Here is a 23,531-nt window from a genome sequence, read left to right as displayed (position 1 = left end):
GAGTTTACATCTCGCAATTCTGACTTTTTTTCTCAGAATTGCGAGATATAAAGTCAGAATTGCCTGAAATAAAGTCGCAATTGCGTGTTATAAAGTCAGAATTGTGAGATATAAAGTCAGAATTGCCTGAAATAAAGTTGCAATTGCGTGTTATAAAGAATTGTGAGATATAGAGTCAGAATTGCGTGATATAAAGTCAGAATTGCCTGAAATAAAGTTGCAATTGCGTGATATAAAGTCAGAATTGCCTGAAATAAAGTTGCAATTGCGTGTTATAAAGTCAGAATTGCGTGATATAAAGTCAGAATTGCCTGAAATAAAGTTGCAATAGCTTGTTATAAAGTCAGAATTGCGTGATATAAAGTCAGAATTGCCTGAAATAAAGTCGCTATTGCGTGTTATAAAGTCAGAATTGCGTGTTATAAAGTCAGAATTGCCTGAAATAAAGTTGCAATTGCGTGTTATAAAGAATTGTGAGATATAAAATCAGAACTGCCTGAAATAAAGTCACAATTGCTTATAAAGTCAGAACTGCAAGATATAGAGTCAGAATTGTGAAATATAAAGTCAGAATTGCGAAATATAAAGTCAGAATTGTGTGAAAAAGTTGCAATTGCTTCTTATGCTTCTTATAAAGTCTAAGTGAATTATTATTTCACCTTTACATTATTTGTTAACCCATGGTATTAATACTAACTACACAATAGTACGAGCTGAACTGTTGCTTCATTTATCCAATTTCAGGGGGCCTGAAACTCCCGGGCTGAAAAGTGGCCCCACTCCGGCCCTGCACATTACACTACTCACTCATAACAAGTCTTGTACAAAAGCTGTGTTTTTACCATAATTACCGTAATTACTAGATATGACAATCCGTGACGTTCTACTCAAAGCTCTTCTCGGACTCGGAATTATGCGTTTCTATGGCAGCGCTATCAACGGCAAAATGAATCTGCAGTACAGCAGTCACATGGTACAGTACAAGTCAGAGCTTTCAGAGTTTACAAGTTGGAATCTCGTAATTACGATATTTCCGAATCCACCTTTACTTAGACAGATAAACATGAAATACACAACATGAAAAATGCATTGAAATGAAAGATTATACTCCATTTAACTGTTAAATGTGAAGAAATGTCAAATATAACCCCAGTTTCTCGATTCTGCAGGTCTTTCATTGACTAGAGTCATAGTGTCCATCAGCTCACTTTAAATTCTCCATCATCAGAATGTTCATGAGTTGTTTCCCATCACGAGGCTCCTCTGTTAGAGCATTTGGACCTGCTGAGCTGGAGCATTCAGGAAAATCACTGACGTGTTCTTATAGTCTCCTTCTCTCCATGGACACATCTGCAAACAAGCAGAATACTATCAAATACCGCACCCAGAAGAACTTGTCATCAATATTTGCATCATTAAACATCCACTGGTCACCACAAGAGCTTTATAATCGCAATTACCCTTTTTTAATTGCTAGTTTATATCTCACAATTCTGAGGGGAAAAAAAGTCAGTTGTGAGATAAAAAGTGGCAATATTTTTTATTCCGTTTCCATAATAACATGCACCAATGAATCATCCTCAAAGAGACAAGGTGATGTGACTGTTAGATAACAGAGATAAACTGCACTGACTGTGAAATCATCATTCGTTTCATTTGTCCTTTGATGCTTCTGCTTTTTCTCTGCAAAATGAACCAAAAAAATAGCCATGAAGCATTATTTCACAGAAAAATTAGAACACAACCTTTTGAGTTTCAGGTTAAATGAAGGAAAACAGGTAGTCTACAAATCCAGAGACATCATTTAAGCTTAGAAATCAGAATGGAGTAATGTTACAGATGAGTTTGATAAGTAACCAATAACTTTTTAGGCCACTTAAAACACAAACTTACTATAATGTTTCCGCAACTGCCAAAGTGCCAGAGAGACAGTCATGACCAGAAGTACTACCCCACACACCACGAGAAGAGACTCCCAAACAGGACGGCTGAAACAGACATGATGTGTTAGTCGAATACCAATATTAGTGCTGGTCAAATATCGGGTTCACTTTATTTTAATGGTCCCTTTAACACATTCTACTGACTATAGGTAACGTTGCACCTACATGTCTATTAACTCTCATTAGAGTGTAAGTAGATTATTAGTAGACTGTTGGGATTAGAATAAGTAGTTGCAAAGTTACTTATAGTCAAGTCACCTTCATTTATATAGCACTTTTAACAATATAGATTGTTTCAAAGCAGCTTTACAGTGATAATAGGAAACAAGTAACAGAGATTGTTTTGGCTTTACAGCAGCTCTAGAATAAAGTTATTGTCCAGCTAAAGTTAGTTTTGATCACTTCACTTCCGTTGCAAAGATCATTAGTTATTAACTTAGGTTACACGACACCGTTCTAACAGAAAACCCTTAACGCACTCCGGCTGTTCTCTCTACGCAAACTTCAAAAACGCGAACCTGTGAGAACGTGTGCACATGAGTATTACGTGTTTAGTCTATAGGTATGCACGTTTGAATATATATGTGTGCAGGCGTGTAGTCTTTCTTTACAAATTGACCTCAACAAATGACTTGTCTGGCCTTAAAAATGCATAATGCATAATTATTTAGTCATGTGAACCGGAATTATTTTGACAGCGTTTTATCTGTACAGAGGTAAAGGGAAGGGAAGGAGGCCTTCACAGGGGAGAGTCTAGTTGACACTTCAGGACTGCGTTGTCGTCGTGTCCAGGCGCAAGTCCTTCATCAGATCTGGATACGACCTGGATCAGGCGGACTGCGGTAAACATCGGGATAAACAGAGAGACTGATATTAGCGTAGACGCCATTCTTCTTATGATGTAACGAGTACATCTGGATTTATGGGAAGTGTTCCCGGTTCCGGCTGACCTAATCTATGCAGCCTAACATTGAATTATAGAAGTTTATAATGTGTTATGTGTATGCCAGGTTAAAGAGATGTGTTTTTAGTCCAGCTTTGAACTGACAGAGTGTGTCTGCTTCCCGGACAATGGTAGGAAGACTGTTCCAAAGTTTTGGTGCTAAATAGGAAAAGGATCTACCGGCAGCAGTCGATTTTGATGTTCTAGGTATTATCAACAGAGATCGCAATAGACATGAAGGACTATAATGCGTTTATAGTTCGCTCAAGTACTGAGCTAAACCATTTAGTGCTTTTTATAGTCAGTAGAATGTCTGTTTGAGGAACAATAAAGAGATAGCAGACGGTCTACTAATACTCTAATGAGAGTTAGCTGACATGTAGTTGCAAAGTTACTTATAGTCAAAAGAATGTTCAAAGGAACCATCAAAATAAAGTGTTACCCAAATATCAACTACTGGTAAAAAAAATATTCATTCATATACTCTTAAAAATAAAAATTGAAAGAACATTCTTCCACTGTAAAGAAGCATTGAGCATTTCCGTGGATTGGAGCATTTCCATGGATTTTTAACAGTTCTTCATGGAACCATCAACGCCAATAGAGAAGAGTGTATTTTTAAGAGTGTATGTGACAGATCTCAGTATTGCTCATTGCTGAAAGCGTTTTATCCCTTCATGTGAAATCTGCCATGAGGAAATATACAGAGGTCACCTGTGAGGGTCATTTGTGCCCATTACAGATGGAGTCCGGACTGTTGTCTTCAGATACTGGACAGGAGACACTGTGGCCCCTGGCACAAGGACAGAGATCAAATGTGACAAAATTGAGCAGAGTTTAACTTCAGATCAGTGATGTATGGAAGCCTGTTTCCACACGTAAAAAAAAAAAAAAAAAAAAAAAAAAAAAAGGTAATTGTGACTTTTTATCAGACAATTCTGACTTTTCATCTGTAACAGCTGGACCAATCAGACATTATTATTTGTTATATTTAACAATCTTTAAAACCCCTCAACCAACAACAAAACGAGACACCAAGGTATCTGTGGACAACCCCCGGAGAGCAACTAACACCCAGGCATGAAAGCCATTTACCAAAAAGAAAGTGAAAGACTCAACTCTTACTCTATACCCCTTTTGAAACACATATAATGACCATAAAAAAGGACTCTTCCACATTCATTCATAGAACACCCGCTATGAAGGAACGTGCATATCTTCAGAACATTGTGTGTGATCATTACTGTCCTGTATAGTGTCTTTTGTATTGTATACTGTATGCATGCTTTATGATAGAACCACCAGTTAATGTAACCTATACCATGTTAGGTATCTACGAATTTGTATTTTGATTATCTAAATGATCATGTATATTATATGTTGATACCTATGCAACATATTAGTATTACAAGAATAGTTGTCTTTAATAGTTTCTGCATCAACACCCAATCTAGTTACATATACAAATTACCATGCTTGAAGAGAAATAATCGTAAACTTTCCCTCCAAAAGCTTAAGTTACCACAGGCTCATGACCCCTATGAGAGACCATCCTCAGAGGTTAAAGCACACAGATCCCACTTCCTTCTTTTCTGCATCTTCTGGTTGCCGTTATGTGGGCCTCGGCCGGCCCCTCAGGCCTCGACTAATGCCAGCTATGTTTAAACAGTCAGACTAACATCGCAACTTCATCAAAATGTCTTCATTCAACACAGAAGAAATTGATTGCAACTTCCACACCATCGACTAACAAAAGAATCAAGACTTTATCCTGAGACTGCATCCAGACGCTTTTTCAACAGCTAAGGCAATGCAAGTATCGTACAATTAACTAAACTGAGGTTTATTATAAGAGGTGGGCCTCTCTTGACAAGGAGCTTTGAAGTCAGAAACTGATGGTTCTGTTTAGATGGTTACCCAGCTAGAAATTTTTTGTTCTAAAAATGTTCTAAGAACATTAGCATGTATTGTTCTATAAATGTTTTCAGCGGCTAGTTTTAGTTTTGTTCTCAGAATGTTCTTTTAAAAGTTTGGAGAACATTCTTTAAAAACATTATTAAAATGTTTAGTAGTAACATTCTTTTAACATTATTCTCTAACGTTCTTAGAAAGTTTTCAGCGGCTAGTTTTAGTTTTGTTCCTAGAATGTTCTTTTAAAAGTTTGGAGAACATTCTTTAAAAACATTATTAAAATGTTTAGTAGTAACATTCTTTTAACATTATTCTCTAATTTTCTCAGAACGTTTTCAGCGGCTAGTTTTATTTGTGTTCCCAGAATGTTTTTTTAAATGTTTAGAGAACATTTTCTAAAAACATTATTAAAATGTTTAGTAGTAACATTTTTATAACATTATTCTCTGACGTTCTTATAATGTTTTTAGTGTGTAGTTTTATTTTTGTTCCCAGAATGTTCTTATAAATGTTCGGATAACATTTTTTTAAAAACATTATTAAAATGTTTAGTAATAACGTTCTTATAACATTATTCTCTAATGTTCATAGAACGTTTTCAGCGGGTAGTTTTATTTTTGTTCCCAGAATGTTTTTTTAAATGTTTAGAGAACATTTTCTAAAAACATTATTAAAATGTTTAGTAATAACATTCTTATAACATTATTCTCTAACGTTCTTATAATGTTGTAAGCGGATAGTTTTATTTTTGTTCCCAGAATGTTCTTTTAAATGTTCGGATAACATTATTTAAAAACATTATTAAAATGTTTAGGTGTACCATTCTTACAACATTATTCTCTAACGTTCTTAGAAAGTTTTCAGGGGGTGTTTTTATTTTTGTTCCCAGAATGTTCTTTTAAAAGTTCAGATAACATTTTTTTTTACAACATTATAAAAATGTTTAATAATAATATTGTTAGAACATTATTTCTCCTAAAAGGTAGGATAACATTCTCTAAGAACACTCTAAAAATGTTTTGTGATGATGACCTTCTATAAATGTTTAATCATAAAATTTTTAGAACATTATCCCTTTATTCTTATAAAGTTTTTAGCAGGAAGTTTTATTTTTATTCTTAGAACGTTCTTCTAAAAGTTAGGATAACATTCTCTAAAAATACTCTTAAAAATACTACTTAACATTCTTATAAATTTTTTAGTGGGAAGTTTTATTTTTGTTCCCAAAATGTTCTCTTAAACATAAAAAATGCTTAGCTATAACATTGTTAAAACATACAATTTTATTAATCTCTAAAATAAAACAAAAATCTAACAGGTTTATGAATGGCATTCACATAAATTATTAGAAGTTCTGCGTACAGTAGATGCCCAACATTAAATGAAGAACTCAGTAAAGTCCAATGTGCAATCACACGTCTTGACTGCTGTTTGCTCAGAGCGCTCATCATCAGTCTTTGGTTGTCTTGGTTCTTGCAGAAAAAGAATAAAGTCATCTGCATTAATAGGTGTTCTACTGTTCTTCTCTTCTTTTTCAGCTGCTATCCCAGTTAGCAGAATTGAGCTCCATTCTCTGTGTGCATGGTAGAGTTTTTCCTCATAGCCTATAAAAGAAGATCATGCAACAGTGTAAACAAAAATAATACAAATACATATTACATATTAAGATCACAAGCAATATTGACTTTGAAAACTTTCAAAATTAGCCAGCCTAATTATTAATCAGAAATTAATTAGATTAGTTTATTTAAAAGTATAAATATGATACCTTATGAGTATCTATTTTGTTTCTGTAATTTAAAACATATACTTAATCCATTATATACATGTTAAAGGGATACTCCACTTTTTTTGGAAATAGGCTCATTTTATAACTCCCCCAGAGTTAAACAGTTGAGTTTTACCGTTTTCGAATCCATTCAGCCGAGTTTCTGATATTTAGCAGAATGTCAGTAACCAGACAGTTTCTGGTCTCATTGACTTCCATAGTATATATTTTTTCCTACTATGGAAGTCAATGAGACCAGAAACATCAATATATCAATATATTATTATTTTCAATAATCAATCAACATAATAAATTTAACAATTTATTATTATAATTTTTTTTTTCTAATTATCAAAATAAAACATAGTCCTACAAAGCTATTATTACAAGAGCATGTGATCAGAGCAGGTAATTTTACCATTGTTGTCAGCATGACTATACCAGCTCAGTAGGGCTATTTCACAGAAGTCTACTACTGAGAAATTTCACGTTATTTGACTTTGCTTTTCCAGTGCATGATCGGTACATGATTGGAGCGTTTGGGCCGTTAACGACAGAGCAGAACGCGCAGCGCAAACACGGAGCAGAACATTGAGCAAAGAGCTCAATGTTTGCTCAGTGTTGTGTGTGTGTGTCAGTGCGCCGACACACACACACGGAATGGAGAGCGCGGAGCGGAAAAGACCCGGTCATGAAAGCTGCGCGAGAATAAAACCTGATCGCCAAACACGGAGGGGCGGGACGGCATATTTTGCAGCCTTTTCCGCAACAGGAAGTAATTAAAATGAGGCAAAAAAAGTGCTGCGTTAATTGCATTTTTTTTATAAACTCGGCATCTCAAATTAATCGCGAAGATTAACGTGTTAATTCCCCCAGCCCTACCATATTTATAATTTTATCGACTTAAATAACTAGCTTCCAGCAGACAGCCATATGCAAGTCAAATTACGCCCAAAGAGTTAGTCAACGCATCGATACGCATATGCGCCTGCAAGGCTACGCATCACTACACTTCGGCCGCCATATGCGTCTATGAGTAGAAAAATGTGTCGTCCCAGTTTTTGATACGCGACGCACCGTTGTATGCAATACTATGCGTTGTTGGTGGGGGCAAAACTGCAAGTTGCTTGCGTCCGACGTGTTGACTATAAAAGGCTCTTGTCGATGTATGACGTAGGAGTAGCATAAGCTTTGACGGCTCTCGCGGTTCAAACAAACAGGGCTAGGCAATAAATTCAAGCTCCTCCCACATTTCTCTTTAATGATAATTTTTCTAAAAATCTCTGTGGAAAGAAAGTCAGATATAAATCTGGGACAGATATAAATCTGGGACAGATATAAATCTGGCACGAGGGAGAAAAAAATAGATAATTTTTATTTTGGAGTGCATTGTGCGTTTAAAATTGACTACGGTTTTATAAAATGCAGTGGATACTTACTAGTGATGGACTTGTTTCTCTGTTGGTGCCTGTTCTGCTCCGTAAACATTGGTCCAATGCTTGATCTTAAGAAAATGTAAAAAGTGTGTTAATGTGTGTTAACAGACTATTGATCTGGGTGACAAAGGACCATTTTTTATGTTTTCCTTAAGTGTTAGGCTATATAAATCTGGAGAACCCTTACTAACATTAACCATGGTTTTGTAACACTAACTAAATGGTAATAAATTATTGTAATCAATCCACCATAAAAATATTGTTTCTACACTTTACTATAATAAAAACCATGGTTAATTTAGCAAAGGACCCTGGGAACATGTCCTAAAAAGAACAGCTCATCCAAAAAATAGACTCTCTATCGTTATTTACCGGTACTCCATGTTGTTCCAAAACTGTATGAATTTATTTTGTATAACCTTAATTAGATATCTTGAGAAATGACTTCACTGTTTTGTTTTTGTTTTTTCATAAAATGGGTTCCAATGTTGTTTAATTCCCAACATTCTTGTGTTTCAGAGAAGTAAGTCATACAGGTTTGAAAATAATTTCATTTTGAAAGGACATTTATGTTATGTATAAAGACACAATGTTCTCAGTTCCCTCATTGTAAAGCTCCTATGCTGAGGTTTATTTTATTTTATTTTTTCAAAATGTTGCAAGTAAAATGTTCTAATTGTGTTAACTTGTCACATTAGAAGAACGTTTTATGAAGAACATTCAACATCTCATCTCTCAATGATATCCTCAAAACATTTCCCTAACTTGACAGAGAGAATGTTCTTCTTTTGTTATCATGAAACATTGGGACAATGTTATATTGAGATCATTGTACAACTTTTACTTTAGCAACATTCCCAAAATATGCTCAAAATGTTGCAAGTAGAATGTTCTTCTTTTGTTATCATGAAACATTGGGAACATTTGTTTCCATAAAATGGGTTCCAATGTTGTTTTATTCCCAACATTCTTGTGTTTCACAGAAGTCATACAGGTTTGAAAATAATTTCATTTTGAAAGGACATTTATGTTTGGGTCAGCTAGGCCCATAAAAACTCATATCAAGAAGACAGGTACAATTTTGACTGGAGGGTTTGGACCAGTGTGCCTTTGAGCAGAGTTTACATGTTCTGCCTCTATTTCACGTGTATTTTACTATGACAATACTCACCGCAACTGAAGATCATGTGGCTGGATAATTTATTCCCAAAATTCCTGGATAATGGGAAACACACACATACAGCAATATTATTAGCTATTTGTATTTACTTACTAAAAGAGACATAAAAAGCTTGCAAATTTTTACTCACCAGCTCAAAAACATATTATGATGATGACTCATCATTTTGACGGTAACGTTAGGCCGATATCCCGCGATCATTCAAAAGCCTAGTTTTCATAGTGTGGTTCGAGTTCCTCTCTATATAAAGACACAATGTTCTCAGTTCACTCATTGTAAAGCTCAGACTATGCTGAGGTTTATTTTTATTTATTTTTATCAAAAACTAACTTAGCTGACAATATTTAGCCTAACGTTACACATGCAGCCTGAAACATTGACATAATATCGATATTGCTCTAGTCGCATTTAAAATTAGCTTCTCAATTTAACACACTATATTTTGATGTAGCAGAATGTATTTTTATATAAAATAAAGTTATTTACCTTCCGCAGATTGCAATATGTCCGTTACACGTAGGCTACGTTGTTAAAATTCGTTGTCCATTTACATCCCGCAACTCGCTCAAAATAAAAATGTAACAGTACGATGCAAAATAATCCATGTTTTAAACAATGTAAAAGCCACAGAACCGAAGGAGGCTAGTACTGAAGATCCTCCCGAGCAGCAGCAGCGCGCACACACACACACTCTCACTCTAACAGACGAATATTCAAACTTCAAACTTGACCAGTAAAAGGCGCGCATAGCTGCCATTGGCCAGATTCCTGGATGACAGTCTGAATAGCCAATCATGCTCAAAACAACTCGAAGAGACAGCCAATAATGTGGTAACATTGCAATTACAGGAAAAGATTACATGTTTTAAAAGAAAGAATATGAAAAAAATGTGCACGGCTATTTATTTAGTTGTATTTGTAAGCTGGCTGTTATATTTAATCAATTGGTTAAATGGTGTCTTCATTGCAGTGCATGATAAAAAAAAAATAAACTTACAATAACATATAAATAATAATAATAAATTACACAAATAATATGTATAACAACATATATTTACCACTGCTCTGCCAAACAGCAGTTTAAAAGAGCAAACATATTATATATTAAACAGAGCAAACATTGCATATGTAGGCTATTCATATACAATTCTGTATACCTACCTACATGAAAAACTAATGGATTGGTGTCATGGTGACATTAGAGTTACATTCATGTGACCCATAATGATCCTTTTGCACTTTAACAAAATATTGACCTTTCCTTTAGAAACACTCTTATGCCTAATAATGTCAACTTGCTTTTCACCCTGTGTGGCACAGTTACACAACCTGTTGGTTTAGGGTAAATCCTCTGTCCAACACAACACTTTGGTAACATTGGCATAATTCTATACAAGTTGCAACATATACCCCGGGTTTCACAGGCAAGGTTTAAGCCTGTAGTCCCAGACTAAAATGCACGTTTGAGCTGTTTTACCTGAAAGCAACTTGCACTGACATATCTTAAAATATGTCAGTGCCATTGTTTTGTCTCAAGATGCACACCAGTAATGTTTCTTTTTCTTTTTTCTAAGGCACATTTTTAAAAGCTAATTAAATGCACTAAGGCCTAATCCTGGCTTAATCTAAACTCTGTGAAACCGGGTCTGGGTTAGAAATTAAGGGTTAAGGTTAACCCTAACCCTAACCCTTGTCTACAGACTTTTATTTAACAGGATGGATACTCCAAGGTGTTGACTGCAGTGGTTAGGCCTTTAGCGTTGATACAGGACGAATAACTTCTTACTGTGACAGTCTGTAATGTATTTTAGCAAAGAGTGTTTGTATGGATTGTCCCTAATTAAGCTAGAGCTATTGGTGCATTCAAGTCATGTCATAAAGATCGTATTTACAAGTTGAACGCCACCACAATGATGAGAATATGAGTAGGAAGCTCAGGATTGTCTTTAACCCTGATCTTGAAGAGTTAGGGGTGTGTCAGTGGGAAACATTGTGGGATACCACTATACTTAGGTATTTAGCAGTGACAATGAAGTAAGCTAATGCCTGTACAAAATATGATAGCATTAATATGTAACAGTATAATATGTGATGATAAAGTTTACAGTGGCTTCATTAATTTAAAACATTAAACAAAATTGTAAAACCTCATGAATACAAACTTCCCAGGAGGACTTAAATGCACCATATGTTCCATCGTGAACCCTGTTGGCCTGCTGTCTGACCAGCAAGCTCAATTTAACAATAATTGTGTAGTTTGATTGCTAAATGTTACATTTAAAATGTTCTAGTTTTGTTAACACGTCACATTACAAGAATTTTTTTTAAAAACACTCATCATCTCAGGTCTCAGTGATATACTCAAAACATTTTACGAACGTTGATTTGATAATGTTCCTCCTCTGTTATTATGGAACATTGTGCCAATGTTTTACTGAGAACATTATATAATCTGTTATCTCAACAACATCCTCAAAACATCCTTAAAATGTTGCAATTAAAATGTTCTAATTGTGTTAACACATAACATTACAAGAACGTTTTATAAAGAACAATAAACATCTCATCTCTCAATGATATCCTCAAAACATTCTACAAATGTGACAGAGAGAACGTTCTTCTTTTGTTTTGACAAAACATTAAGACAACGTTATTTTGAGATCATTGTACAAACTTTAACTTAAACAACATTCCCAAAATATGCTCAAAATGTTGCAAATAAAATGTTCTAATTGTGTTAACTCGTCACATTAAAAGAACGTTTTATAAAGAACAATAAACATCTCATCTCTCAATGGTATCCTCAAAACATTTTCCTAATGTGACAGAGAGAACGTTCTTCTTTTGTTATGACAAAACATTAAGACAACGTTATTTTGAGATCATTGTACAAACTTTAACTTAAACAACATTCCCAAAATATGCTCAAAATGTTGCAAATAAAATGTTCTAATTGTGTTAACTCGTCACATTAAAAGAACGTTTTATAAAGAACAATAAACATCTCATCTCTCAATGGTATCCTCAAAACATTTTCCTAATGTGACAGAGAGAACGTTCTTCTTTTGTTATGACAAAACATTAAGACAACGTTATTTTGAGATCATTGTACAAACTTTAACATTAACAACATTCCCAAAATATCCTCAAAATGTTGCAAGTGGAATGCTCTTCTTTTGTTATCATGAAACATTGGGACAATGTTATATTGAGATCATTGTACAAACTTTAACTTTAATAACATTCCCAAAATATCCTCAAAATGTTGCAAGTGGAATGCTCTTCTTTTGTTATCATGAAACATTGGGACAATGTTATTTTAAGATCATTGTCCAAACTTTAACTTTAACAACATTCCCAAAATATGCTCAAAATGTTGCAAGTAAAATGTTCTAATTGTGTTAACTCGTCACATTAGAAGAACGTTTTATGAAGAACATTCAACATCTCATCTCTCAATGATATCCTCAAAACATTTTCCTAACGTGACAGAGAGAACGTTCTTCTTTTGTTATGACAAAACATTAAGACAACGTTATTTTGAGATCATTGTACAAACTTTAACATTAACAACATTCCCAAAATATGCTCAAAATGTTGCAAGTAAAATGTTCTAATTGTGTTAACTCGTCACATTAAAATAACGTTTTATAAAGAACATTCAACCTCTCATCTCTCAATGATATCCTCAAAACATTTTCCTAATGTGACAGAGAGAATGTTCCTCTTTTGTTTTTATGAAACATTGGGACAATGTTATTTTGAGATCATTGTACAAACTTTAACTTTAACAACATTCCCAAAATATCCTCAAAATGTTGCAAGTGGAATGCTCTTCTTTTGTTATCATGAAACATTGGGACAATGTTATATTGAGATCATTGTACAAACTTTAACTTTAATAACATTCCCAAAATATCCTCAAAATGTTGCAAGTGGAATGCTCTTCTTTTGTTATCATGAAACATTGGGACAATGTTATTTTAAGATCATTGTCCAAACTTTAACTTTAACAACATTCCCAAAATATGCTCAAAATGTTGCAAGTAAAATGTTCTAATTGTGTTAACTCGTCACATTAGAAGAACGTTTTATGAAGAACATTCAACATCTCATCTCTCAATGATATCCTCAAAACATTTTCCTAACGTGACAGAGAGAATGTTCTTCTTTTGTTATGACAAAACATTAAGACAACGTTATATTGAGATCATTGTACAAACTAACATTAACAACATTCCCAAAATATGCTCAAAATGTTGCAAGTAAAATGTTCTAATAGTGTTAACTCGTCACATTAAAATAACGTTTTATAAAGAACATTCAACATCTCATCTCTCAATGATATCCTCAAAACATTTTCCTAATGTGACAGAGAGAATGTTCCTCTTTTGTTTTTATGAAACATTGGGACAATGTTATTTTGAGATCATTGTACAAACTTTAACTTTAACAACATTCCCAAAATATGCTCAAAATGTTGCAAGTGGAATGTTCCTCTTTTGTTTTTATGAAACATTGGGACAATGTTATATTGAGATCATTGTACAAACTTTAACTTTAACAACATTCCCAAAATATGCTCAAAATGTTGCAGGTAAAATGTTCTAATTGTGTTAACTCGTCACATTAGAAGAACGTTTTATGAAGAACATTCAACATCTCATCTCTCAATGATATCCTCAAAACATTTTCCTAACGTGACAGAGAGAACGTTCTTCTTTTGTTATGACAAAACATTAAGACAACGTTATTTTGAGATCATTGTACAAACTTTAACTTTAACAACATTCCCAAAATATGCTCAAAATGTTGCAAGTAAAATGTTCTAATTGTGTTAACTCGTCACATTAGAAGAACGTTTTATAAAGAACATTCAACATATCATCTCTCAATGATATCCTCAAAATATTCTACAAATGTGACAGAGAGAATGTTCTTCTTTTGTTTTTATGAAACATTGGGACAATGTTATATTGAGATCATTGTACAAACTTTAACTTTAACAACATTCCCAAAATATTCTCAAAATGTTGCAAATAAAATGTTATAATTTTGTTAACTCGTCACATTAAAATAACGTTTTATAAAGAACATTCAACATCTCATCTCTCAATGATATCCTCAAAACGTTTTCCTAACGTGACAGAGAGAACGTTCTTCTTTCGTTATAATGAAACATAGGGACAATGATATTTTGAGATCATAGTACAACTTGTTATTTCAGAAACATTCCCAAAACATCTTTTGAATGTTGCAGTTAAAATGTTATATCTTAGTTTTCATATAACGTTATAGGAACATTTTTTTAAATGAGAAAACATCCTTAAAATGTTCGGTAAACATTACATTCAAATGTTTTCTTTAGAACATTAACCAAACTTGTAGGGAATGTTAGCGAAAGTTCTGAGAACGTTCCCTGCTAGCTGGGTAAATGACTCATTTCCTTGCTTCATTCCCTGTTTCTGTTTCCAGTTTCATTCACTTTCACTTTCCATTTTGCCCAAGCATGCAGGATTGTGTGTATGTGTTTGTTTAGATAGTTATGTGTTAGTCATTTAGTTAAATAAAATGGTGTACATTCACACAACTAGTGGATTCTGGTCCCTTGCATGTAAATCAACATCAATTTAACGATGCTATCACAGCTACATGCTAAGGAAAGAGTTCATTTTCTGTGGCCATAAAAAATATCCTTTCTGAGAGTTAAGACACGATAAAGTGTTCATTGGATGAACAGATTATTTGATTGTAATATTAAATCAGCTACAAGTCCGAATTGTGAAATATAAACTTGAAATTGCTATTAAGTCAGAAATGCGAGACATAAACTCACAATTAACCTACAAGAAAAGTCAGAACTGAGAGTTATAAACTCAAGTCAGAATTGTGAGATAAGTTCATTAGAATTGAAAAACTCAAATTTCTGACTTTTTTCTTGGCAATTGCAAGTTTATATCTCTCATTTATTTACTTTATTTCTCTCAACTGCAAGTTTATTTCTCGCAATTCTGATGTTAATCCTCACAATTCCGAGTTTATAATGTCCTGCAATTCTGAATTTATATCTAAACTCGTAATTTTAAGAAATCATAAGTCTTAATTGCGAAATAAAAAGTCACAATGAAGTTATTTTCTATTCCCAAACAAACTTCCATCGTGATGCAATGCGGCAGCAACCATACAGCACTTAAAACATGTAGACATCTGACATTGTGACAGCGAGTTTTGCATGCACGTATGTAGTTTGTGATGTTGGCGATAGGCTCTGTGTAACATACGTGTTGTGGCTTGAGGTGTGACTGACACATGAACAGCCCCATGCTGCTGACCGGCTCCACACCAGTACCAGCCCGAGTCTCTCATCTCCAGCTGCGTTAGTGTCACAGTGAACATGCTGTTCTTGTCATCGTGGATGAACCCATTTCTACTGCTAAATGTTCCTTCAGAATCCGTCACCATGCAGGAGTTCCAGTTCCCACTGCGACACCACCGCTTCTCACTGGACCTGCAGTGAAAACAGTAATATAAGGATTTAAAAACAAAATGAATCAGCAAAAAGTTTAGCATAGACAAAAATTGTATTACATATGTATATAAATCTATATTATTAATGCATTACAGCAATGAGAATTTAGTGGAACATGTGCCTAACTGTCATGAAAATAAACGATTTTCATTTATTCATTTTTTGGGGGGTCGAAGGTTACCTGAGGTTCTTACTGTAGCGACACTGAACAGTGACACTTCTGCCTTCATCTGCACTCACCATACTGTTCACCACTGACACACCTGCAACAAAACCACCATGAGTTACGCTGACTACTACACCTCTATGACACCTTCACAAACGCTTCAGTGGTTTATAGATTTCATTTAGGGATGCACAAAATATCAATATGTATATCAATATGAGAAACAATCATTTTAAATCAATACAGTCAGCAGAAAAGGTCACATTTCAACATTTGTAGGAGTATTTTAGGAATACTAGGATTTTTTTTTTATTCCCCCACCAAATCATCAAATTTGACCTAGTTTTAAATCAGCATAAACTATTAAATCAGTACAAAAAAAAAAAAAAATGTCCACAGTGCAGTAATGTGAATGAGATGAGATTTTCTGCATTATAGTACATAATACAAATATAGAAGGAAATGTAATTGTCATGATAATACTAATATAGGCTATATAGGCTGTATAGGCAAAGGTTTTATCTATCACTATTAGGGTGATCATACGTCCTGTTTAACCAGGACATGTCTGGCCAGGATTTCGAGATCGCCCAAAATGCCCGGGATTCGGCTTTTGCTTTGTACAGTCACCATTCATTATGTTTACATTATTACATACGTAATTATTACACGTACGTGCCAGCTTTGCAGGTCATGCATTCTGCTTCACACGGATCCCGATGGAGACGAAAACACAGGGATTTTCTTAGCAATGCTAAAACGCACATCAACCGATCACTTGTTTAGCGTTCATGTAAACACTACATTCAGATTCACCAATCGGAATTAATTCAGTCCTACTGAATCAAAAGGTGTGCATGTAAACAAAATGAATGGCGACGAGAAAGCAAAAACCGTATCCCGGATATTTTGGGCAATCTCGAAATCCCGGCCGGACATGTCCTGGAATATGGTCACCCTAATCACTATAGGCTAACATTAACAATAAAAAAAAAATGCTAATTAGCTTTGATAATAAAAATTACTTTTTTGATGATACAAGATATAGTAGTGTGACAGATTTAGCATGGCCTATATTTTAGTTTGTGAAGGTTTAGTTGTATTTTCATTCAAGCGATTTTCTTAACTCACCTTGAATGACGCTGATATAAAGGGAGGCAGTGCTGTCAGAAACCCACATCCCTCCGAGCTCCACCCCACACCAGTACCACCCCGAATCCCCCTCCGTCAGGTTCTGCATGCTCACGGTGAACACATGCTGAGTGGGGTCATCCGCGATCGTCACCCTTCCCTTGACGTTAGGGGCTGATGTGGGGTCATCGGTGCGCGCCAGGCTGGAGCAGAAGTCCTTCATCCGGCCGTAGCACCAGTACTTCACGTGGCTGATATACTGCGGGTTATAGTGACACGGGACAGTGACGGATTGACCCTCCAGCACAGACAGATCTCCTACAGTCGTCACGGTGCAGTAGGAACCTAAAAACAGATCGAACCAGATAACAGACAGATAATGATACCAACTTTACAATAAGTTCTCAGTTGTTAACATTAGTTGATGCAATAACTAACATGAGGTAACAATTTTAACATAATTTGTTAACCTTTGTTAATGTTAGTTCGCATTCACAGTGCATTAAAGGTTATAAAAAACTGCATGCATTTTGCAGAAGAACATTGATTTGGTTGTGCTTCGGCTCTGCGTGACTGTGCGGATGAATGTGACCCTTCACAATAGATAATGCTTCACAGGGAACTCTGTTAGAGAGCTACATGATGCAATTTATCAGATTAACAAAATGCCTTACCAGTTGAATAATAATCAACTGCCAATATTCAGCAGCCATATCACCCTGTAGCCCAAGACTGGTTGCCCACTGAAGCTAAGCAGGGCTGAGCCTGGTCAGTACCTGGATGGGAGACCTCCTGAGAAAACCAGGTTGAGGTGTAAGTGAGGCCAGTAGGGGGCGCTCACCCTGTGGTCTGTGTGGGTCCTAACACCCCAGTATAGTGATGGGGACACTATACTGTCAAAGAGCACAGTCCTTCGGATGAGACGTTAAACCGAGGTCCTTACTCTCTGTGGTCATTAAAAAAATCCCAAATTTGCCCCTTGGCCTCTGTCCATCATGGCCTCCTAATAATCCCCATATACTGATTGTCTTCATCACTGTCTCCTCTCCACCAGTAAGCTGGTGTGTGGTGGGCGTTCTGGCGCAACATCTCCGCGTCACGTTTACAACATTTCAAATCCCTGTTTTTTTCACCATCTCCGAAAAGCCAAGCCAATGTTGATTCTTGTTTTATTACGAGCTCTGTCGCGTTCTCTTTTTGCCAGCAGACTCTCCTCTTTAAATGGGCGATTCCCTGGAGGTTTGAGATTTAGCTGCTCCATGTCAACCTTTCTCACTCGTGAAAACTAACCTCTGACACGGGTCAAAGTAGCCGGAGCAACTTCTCTATTTATTTATTTATGACTTACTATTCTGCAATATTATTGACTTGAATACACTATTGGATAAGAGCTGAACTGAGCTGGTTGCTTTATGGGTGAATTGAACTCATTTCACAATTGATTAACTGTACAGTTATTGAACCAAACTGAATCAACACTAAAGTGATTTCAACTGAATAATCACTGTTAACTATTGTCCTTTTAGAGCTGCTTTAAAACAGAATTGAATTTGGTTCGCATTATAGAATCATTATTTTCCTGTTTATCCCTGTAGATGGCTAATCTATATTGTATAAAGCGCTGTATAAATAAAGGTGACGAGACACACATGGGCGAATCAGAGGGCAAGACAAAAACACGTTTTGGAAGAAGGAATGATGATGCATTGACTCATTCACATTTTGTTAATTTTGAACAAAAAAAATGTACCTTTAAATAATGTTCGCAGATAGGCCTACAACTCGTATTAGTAAATGCAGAGATTGATTAATCAAAACTGTAGATATTGTTTATTGTTAGTTTAATCTTAACAATTAAACACTGGACACTGACATTATCACCTTCATGTCCAGATACACTGCTGTTCATCACAGACACATCAGACACATCAGGAGCTGAACACACAGACACAAGTCATTGAGATTGTGATTTATTAGGAATCAGGTTCATAATTATTCATCTGAATGTGAAACTCATCTCATACCTGATTGAACTGTGAGATGAAGCTGCTCTGTTTCATCCACTTGAAATTTTCCTCCAATCTCCTCAACACACCAGTAAGATCCAGTGTCTTCATGCTGCAGGTTTCTCATAGTCACAGTAAAGAAACTCTGATCTGGATGATCGATTACAGACACTTTTCCTTTGGTTTCATTAGCATATGCCAGAATAGAGCAGTAATAGTATATGACGATTTTGCATGAAAGCACCAGTATTTCTTGTGTTCTGTGTATTTCCTGTCATAATAACATGGAATAATGTTGTTGTGCATTCAGGACCTGCACAAAGAAAATAGCAACTTAAGTTTGACTTGTATGTATCAGTAAATGTACAAAAGAATTAGCAAAATGCATGTCATACAGCAGGATATGTAAACCTATATGTGTAAAATTCATTGTAAGCAAATAGAGAGCACTTGCCTGTTATGAGCCAAAGGAAAAATACAAAGAACTTCTTCAAACTGACTGTCGGTCTGTTGAAAAGTTGCAATGTTTCTTCTTTCTTTATCTTCATCATTTCCATGCAAGTTTAAGTTTTCAGGTTAATACTATAGAAACTATATAGTCTCACTCAAGGAGACGTGCATAAAATCTAAAGTCATCATAGATTTCTACAGTCTTTCTCAGTTCCCGCATTCGTTCTCTCTTGTTGCTTGTGTCAAACAGCCTCTCTGTAAGTGTTGCAAGGCAAGTTACAAATGTGTCGCCTGGTTGAGAGAAGCTTCAAATAATTCATTTACATTTAAAATTAAAAGTCAAAACAGTCAAAGCTGTTTCCTTACAGAATTTAAAATGACTTGAAAGCAAGATGTGAAAGTTTTTCAATGGAGCACTTTTCTGTACAGAAGTTATTAATGGAAAAATGCTTTTCATCGTGTATGCTGATCAAATGCATGACATAGCCTCAGATTGGGTAAAAGGAGAAACAAGGGTATCCTCAGTGCTTCTGTTATTGTAAACATTCACACATATTTCACACATTGTCTGCAATGTTAGTTTAGAATAACCGTCCATGAGTGGGAACACATCCAACAAGGCTTGTATAGGCAGATGACATGATACATGGCGTAAAATATTCATTATTAGCTGAGGAAAGTGGGCATTTAAAAATATTTTTTTTGGCTGGTAGAATAAATTTGTTATTTACAAGCTTGTGTGTTCAAAACCATGCCTAAATTCACATTTGAAAGAAATATGCATTTAAAATGTATATAGTCTCTGTCTACCAACAATATGAGCAACAATTTTGATGATGTCATTCTGCACTTTAGCTTCTCCTCAGATTTTCTGTCCAATCAAATGCTCTCTAGAATCTGAAGAGTCCCGCCCCCTACATCTGAAAAGACATTGAAGCTGCGGCTGAAATCGGCCACTTGTTCACACGTTTACTATGTTTTATATGGTGAATGACATATAGTGCACTATACAGGGTCTAGGGAGCGATTTACATTTTTTAAACATGCTTTCCATTGGGGTAAATGAAGTCTGGTTTCAATCACGTCAGTTTCACGTGAACCTTTACAGCAGGAACAGTCTGTTCTGGTGTTGTGCTGAAATTTTTTGAGATATAAAAAACATATATTTTCATATGCAATATTTTTTTTTATTTAGCTTTGATGTTTCTGAATTAAAACCCAAATCTCTTTTATCTGTATGTTGTTGGTTAGTTACAGTAACATGATGACAGATGCAAATACTGTCACTGGCAACCACTAAAATTAAATTACTGTCTGTGATGTGTCTGATATCATATTGATACAAAAGATGATGTCTAAATTGAGAGAGAGAAATAGAACAAATATTTATTATTTTTGTAGTTTTATTTGGTATGTTCCTCGTTAGTAAGTCGCTTTTGGTAAAAAAAAAAAAAAAAAAAAAAAAAAAAAAGCCATTTAGCAAATGTAGGTTCTTCACACAGATCTTTAATCTGCTGACTGAGTGTATAAGCAAAAGCAGAATCAGCAGTTTTTACATAATTTGATCTTTCAGCTCAATGTGGAGAAAACTAGTTCTGTGAAAGACAGAAACGACATCTGAAAGATAAAAGACAATAGCACACTATCAAATATTCCAAATGAAAATTTCTCTCTAGATTATGTATAATTTAGACACATTAAAGAAATTATTTTGTTGGAAGAAAGACTTGAATAACAATTTTATAGCATTAAAGACACAAAGTTTTGATGTTGCTAAAGAATTAATCACAATAATGAGAATTTGTTAAGACTTACTTGTCCTTCTCAGTGCCGGTGTCTGTGGTCACACTTTCTGTCAAAATAACCAAATAACAATTATTGATTGAGTTTTACCTTTTCAGTTTTTAAATACAGTATTAAATATGTTTTACCTGGTTCTGCCTCGGTTACAGTGAGATGAACAGGGTTCAGTGCCTCTCCAGCAGAGCAGAAGTACCATCCAGAATCACTGAGTCTCAGTCCAGTCATCAACACAGTGAAGGAGCTTCCCCCATCATCACTGATCTGGACTGATGGATTCTGGGATGTGTCAGTCCTCTTCTCAGTGTAACAGCTCTGATCTTTAATTCTGCACCACTGTTTGAGTTTATTCTGATATCCAGAACTGTAGAAACACTGGACACTGACATTATCACCTTCATGTCCAGATACACTGCTGTTCATCACAGACACATCAGGAGCTGAACACACAGAGTTATTTGAGATTATTAAATACATACAGTATGTGTGAAGTCAGAGAATATGACATTAGAATGTGATTAAAATAATTACAAAATCTCATACCAGACTGAACCTGGAGATGAAGCTCATATGTGACAGTCGGTTTTCCATCAGTCTCCACAGCACAATAATAATCCCCATTATGTTTTGAGCTCTGCAGGTTTCTCATAGTCACAGTAAAGAGACTCTGATCAGGATGATCGATTACTGACAGATTCTCCTCTGTTGTGTTTGTGTATATATAAGATAGATCAGTATCTGAGAACCAGTATTTCTTCTGCGGTGGGTTTTTCTCATCATAATGACATGGGATGGTGACAGATCCTCCAGTCTTAATAGTTATGGTGTGATTTGACCCACGAAAGCATTCAACACCTACACAAACACCACACGCTGTTATTATGTCCAGGAATAACAGTAAAGAACTTCTTCATTTGTTCTATCTTCACATAAAAAACACATTAAAAGCAACATGAACAGCTGAGCACAATGTGTCACATTACAAAATAAACAGGATATATTAGAAACAAAAACAGAACATTTAATATTCACCTAAAGTGAGCCAAAACCCGATTGAAATGTAGAATATTGCCTTCTCGTACGCGGTCATCGCGTTTGCTCCTGCTTATGTGTCCTGTATGAGGTTTTCACTGCAGTTCAGTAGTACAACTGCTCAGCTTCTGCTTTCTGCCCTTGTATTATCATAGACGGAGGAGGAAATGCCCTTACATGTCTTGGACCACGTGGAGAAGGGTGAACAGACTGTACATATTCATAAAATACAGTGCAATCAATATTTCTTCCATTGTTTGATGGGTGTTCAGTATCAGTTATCAAAAGTATCAAAGTTTCAATTTGTGATAGTTAATACTTCACGTTTCTGAGAATGAATAACACTGTTTTAACGTTTAGATTGATATTCATTTCTGCATACACTAATACACAAACATTAATTTATTACGAACAAAAATGAATTAACTACGAACAAATTTATATTTATAAAATAAACCTTAATAAGTAAAAAACAAACAATACATTTAAAAAAAATCACTCTTACAGTAATGCAAAACTGATTGTAATGAACTGAACGTAACTGTAAAGTGTTACCAAGCTAAAAAAAATAAAAAAATAAATAATTATTGCCATGCATGTCTATATGTCACAGGTAGTAATGCATTTTTGCAGGTATTAAAAGTCACATCAACTAAAAGTCCAATTTGTGTAGTTTTGCTTATGTCTGTGCATATTAACTTTCATGATGCTACACAACCCAGTTTATCTTGCAGATTTAAGACCCAAAATGAGAGATATGGGTGTAACACATGATGATCAATTAAGCAAACACAACATGAACTAATGACAATTAAATCTCCAAATACTGACATTTCATCCAGTTCTACTTGTGGCCATTACAGATGTGACATTGGGATTTATTAGGAGAATTGACAGGAAAGAGTACAATTTGAGCGGGAAAAAATACAGTGTCTCCAATACACAGATATCACCAGCTGACGGATTTATGTTCTGAAAACTTTGTGGGAACAGTGATTTGCAATATTTCTAAAATCTTGGAAAATTATTTAAAAGGTTACAATAATGTTAGTACAACATTCTCTTAACCTTATTTTACTTAAAATACTCATAATACTGAAATTGAACATTTTAAGAACATTAACATTACGATTCATCAAATATTAATGACATTATAAGGACATTGCAAGAATGTTGTTCCAAAGACATTTTCTGTCAGCATTATATGCGAAAATTCATCAAGTACAAATAACATCA

At 34.9% G+C, this 23,531-nt stretch overlaps 2 protein-coding genes and 1 long non-coding RNA gene across 3 annotated transcripts; all 3 read right to left on the bottom strand.

Moving 5' to 3' along the window:
* Positions 1-1,007: 1,007 nt before the first annotated feature.
* Positions 1,008-19,205, bottom strand: LOC311292298 (polymeric immunoglobulin receptor-like). Its single transcript, XM_084411937.1, has 8 exons — positions 19,032-19,205; positions 17,008-17,352; positions 15,892-15,973; positions 15,463-15,689; positions 3,601-3,679; positions 1,894-1,988; positions 1,634-1,683; positions 1,008-1,350 (listed from the first exon to the last, which is right to left on the bottom strand). The coding sequence occupies exons 1-8, from the start codon at positions 19,138-19,140 to the stop codon at positions 1,267-1,269; spliced, it is 1,071 nt and encodes a 356-aa protein (XP_084268063.1). The 5' UTR covers positions 19,141-19,205; the 3' UTR covers positions 1,008-1,266.
* Positions 6,058-10,138, bottom strand: LOC311292318. Its single transcript, XR_014627703.1, has 5 exons — positions 9,668-10,138; positions 9,312-9,421; positions 9,173-9,216; positions 8,005-8,069; positions 6,058-6,401 (listed from the first exon to the last, which is right to left on the bottom strand). It is a non-coding gene; the product is annotated as an uncharacterized lncRNA (long non-coding RNA).
* Positions 19,206-20,942: 1,737 nt separating the features above from the next.
* On the bottom strand, positions 20,943-22,404 carry LOC311292303 (polymeric immunoglobulin receptor-like). The gene is made up of 5 exons (XM_084411943.1): positions 22,296-22,404; positions 21,807-22,118; positions 21,395-21,703; positions 21,279-21,315; positions 20,943-21,080 (listed from the first exon to the last, which is right to left on the bottom strand). Exons 1-5 carry the CDS (start codon positions 22,351-22,353, stop codon positions 21,053-21,055), a joined length of 744 nt encoding a protein of 247 aa, XP_084268069.1. The 5' UTR covers positions 22,354-22,404; the 3' UTR covers positions 20,943-21,052.
* Between the last annotated feature and the right edge of the window lie 1,127 nt (positions 22,405-23,531).

This window comes from Rutilus rutilus, assembly GCF_951802725.1.
Source record: "Rutilus rutilus genome assembly, chromosome: 6".
NCBI classification, from domain to species: Eukaryota; Metazoa; Chordata; class Actinopteri; order Cypriniformes; family Leuciscidae; genus Rutilus; species Rutilus rutilus.
The sequence above is the reverse complement of the archived record's forward strand: the minus strand, read 5'-3'. Positions and strand labels throughout refer to the sequence as shown.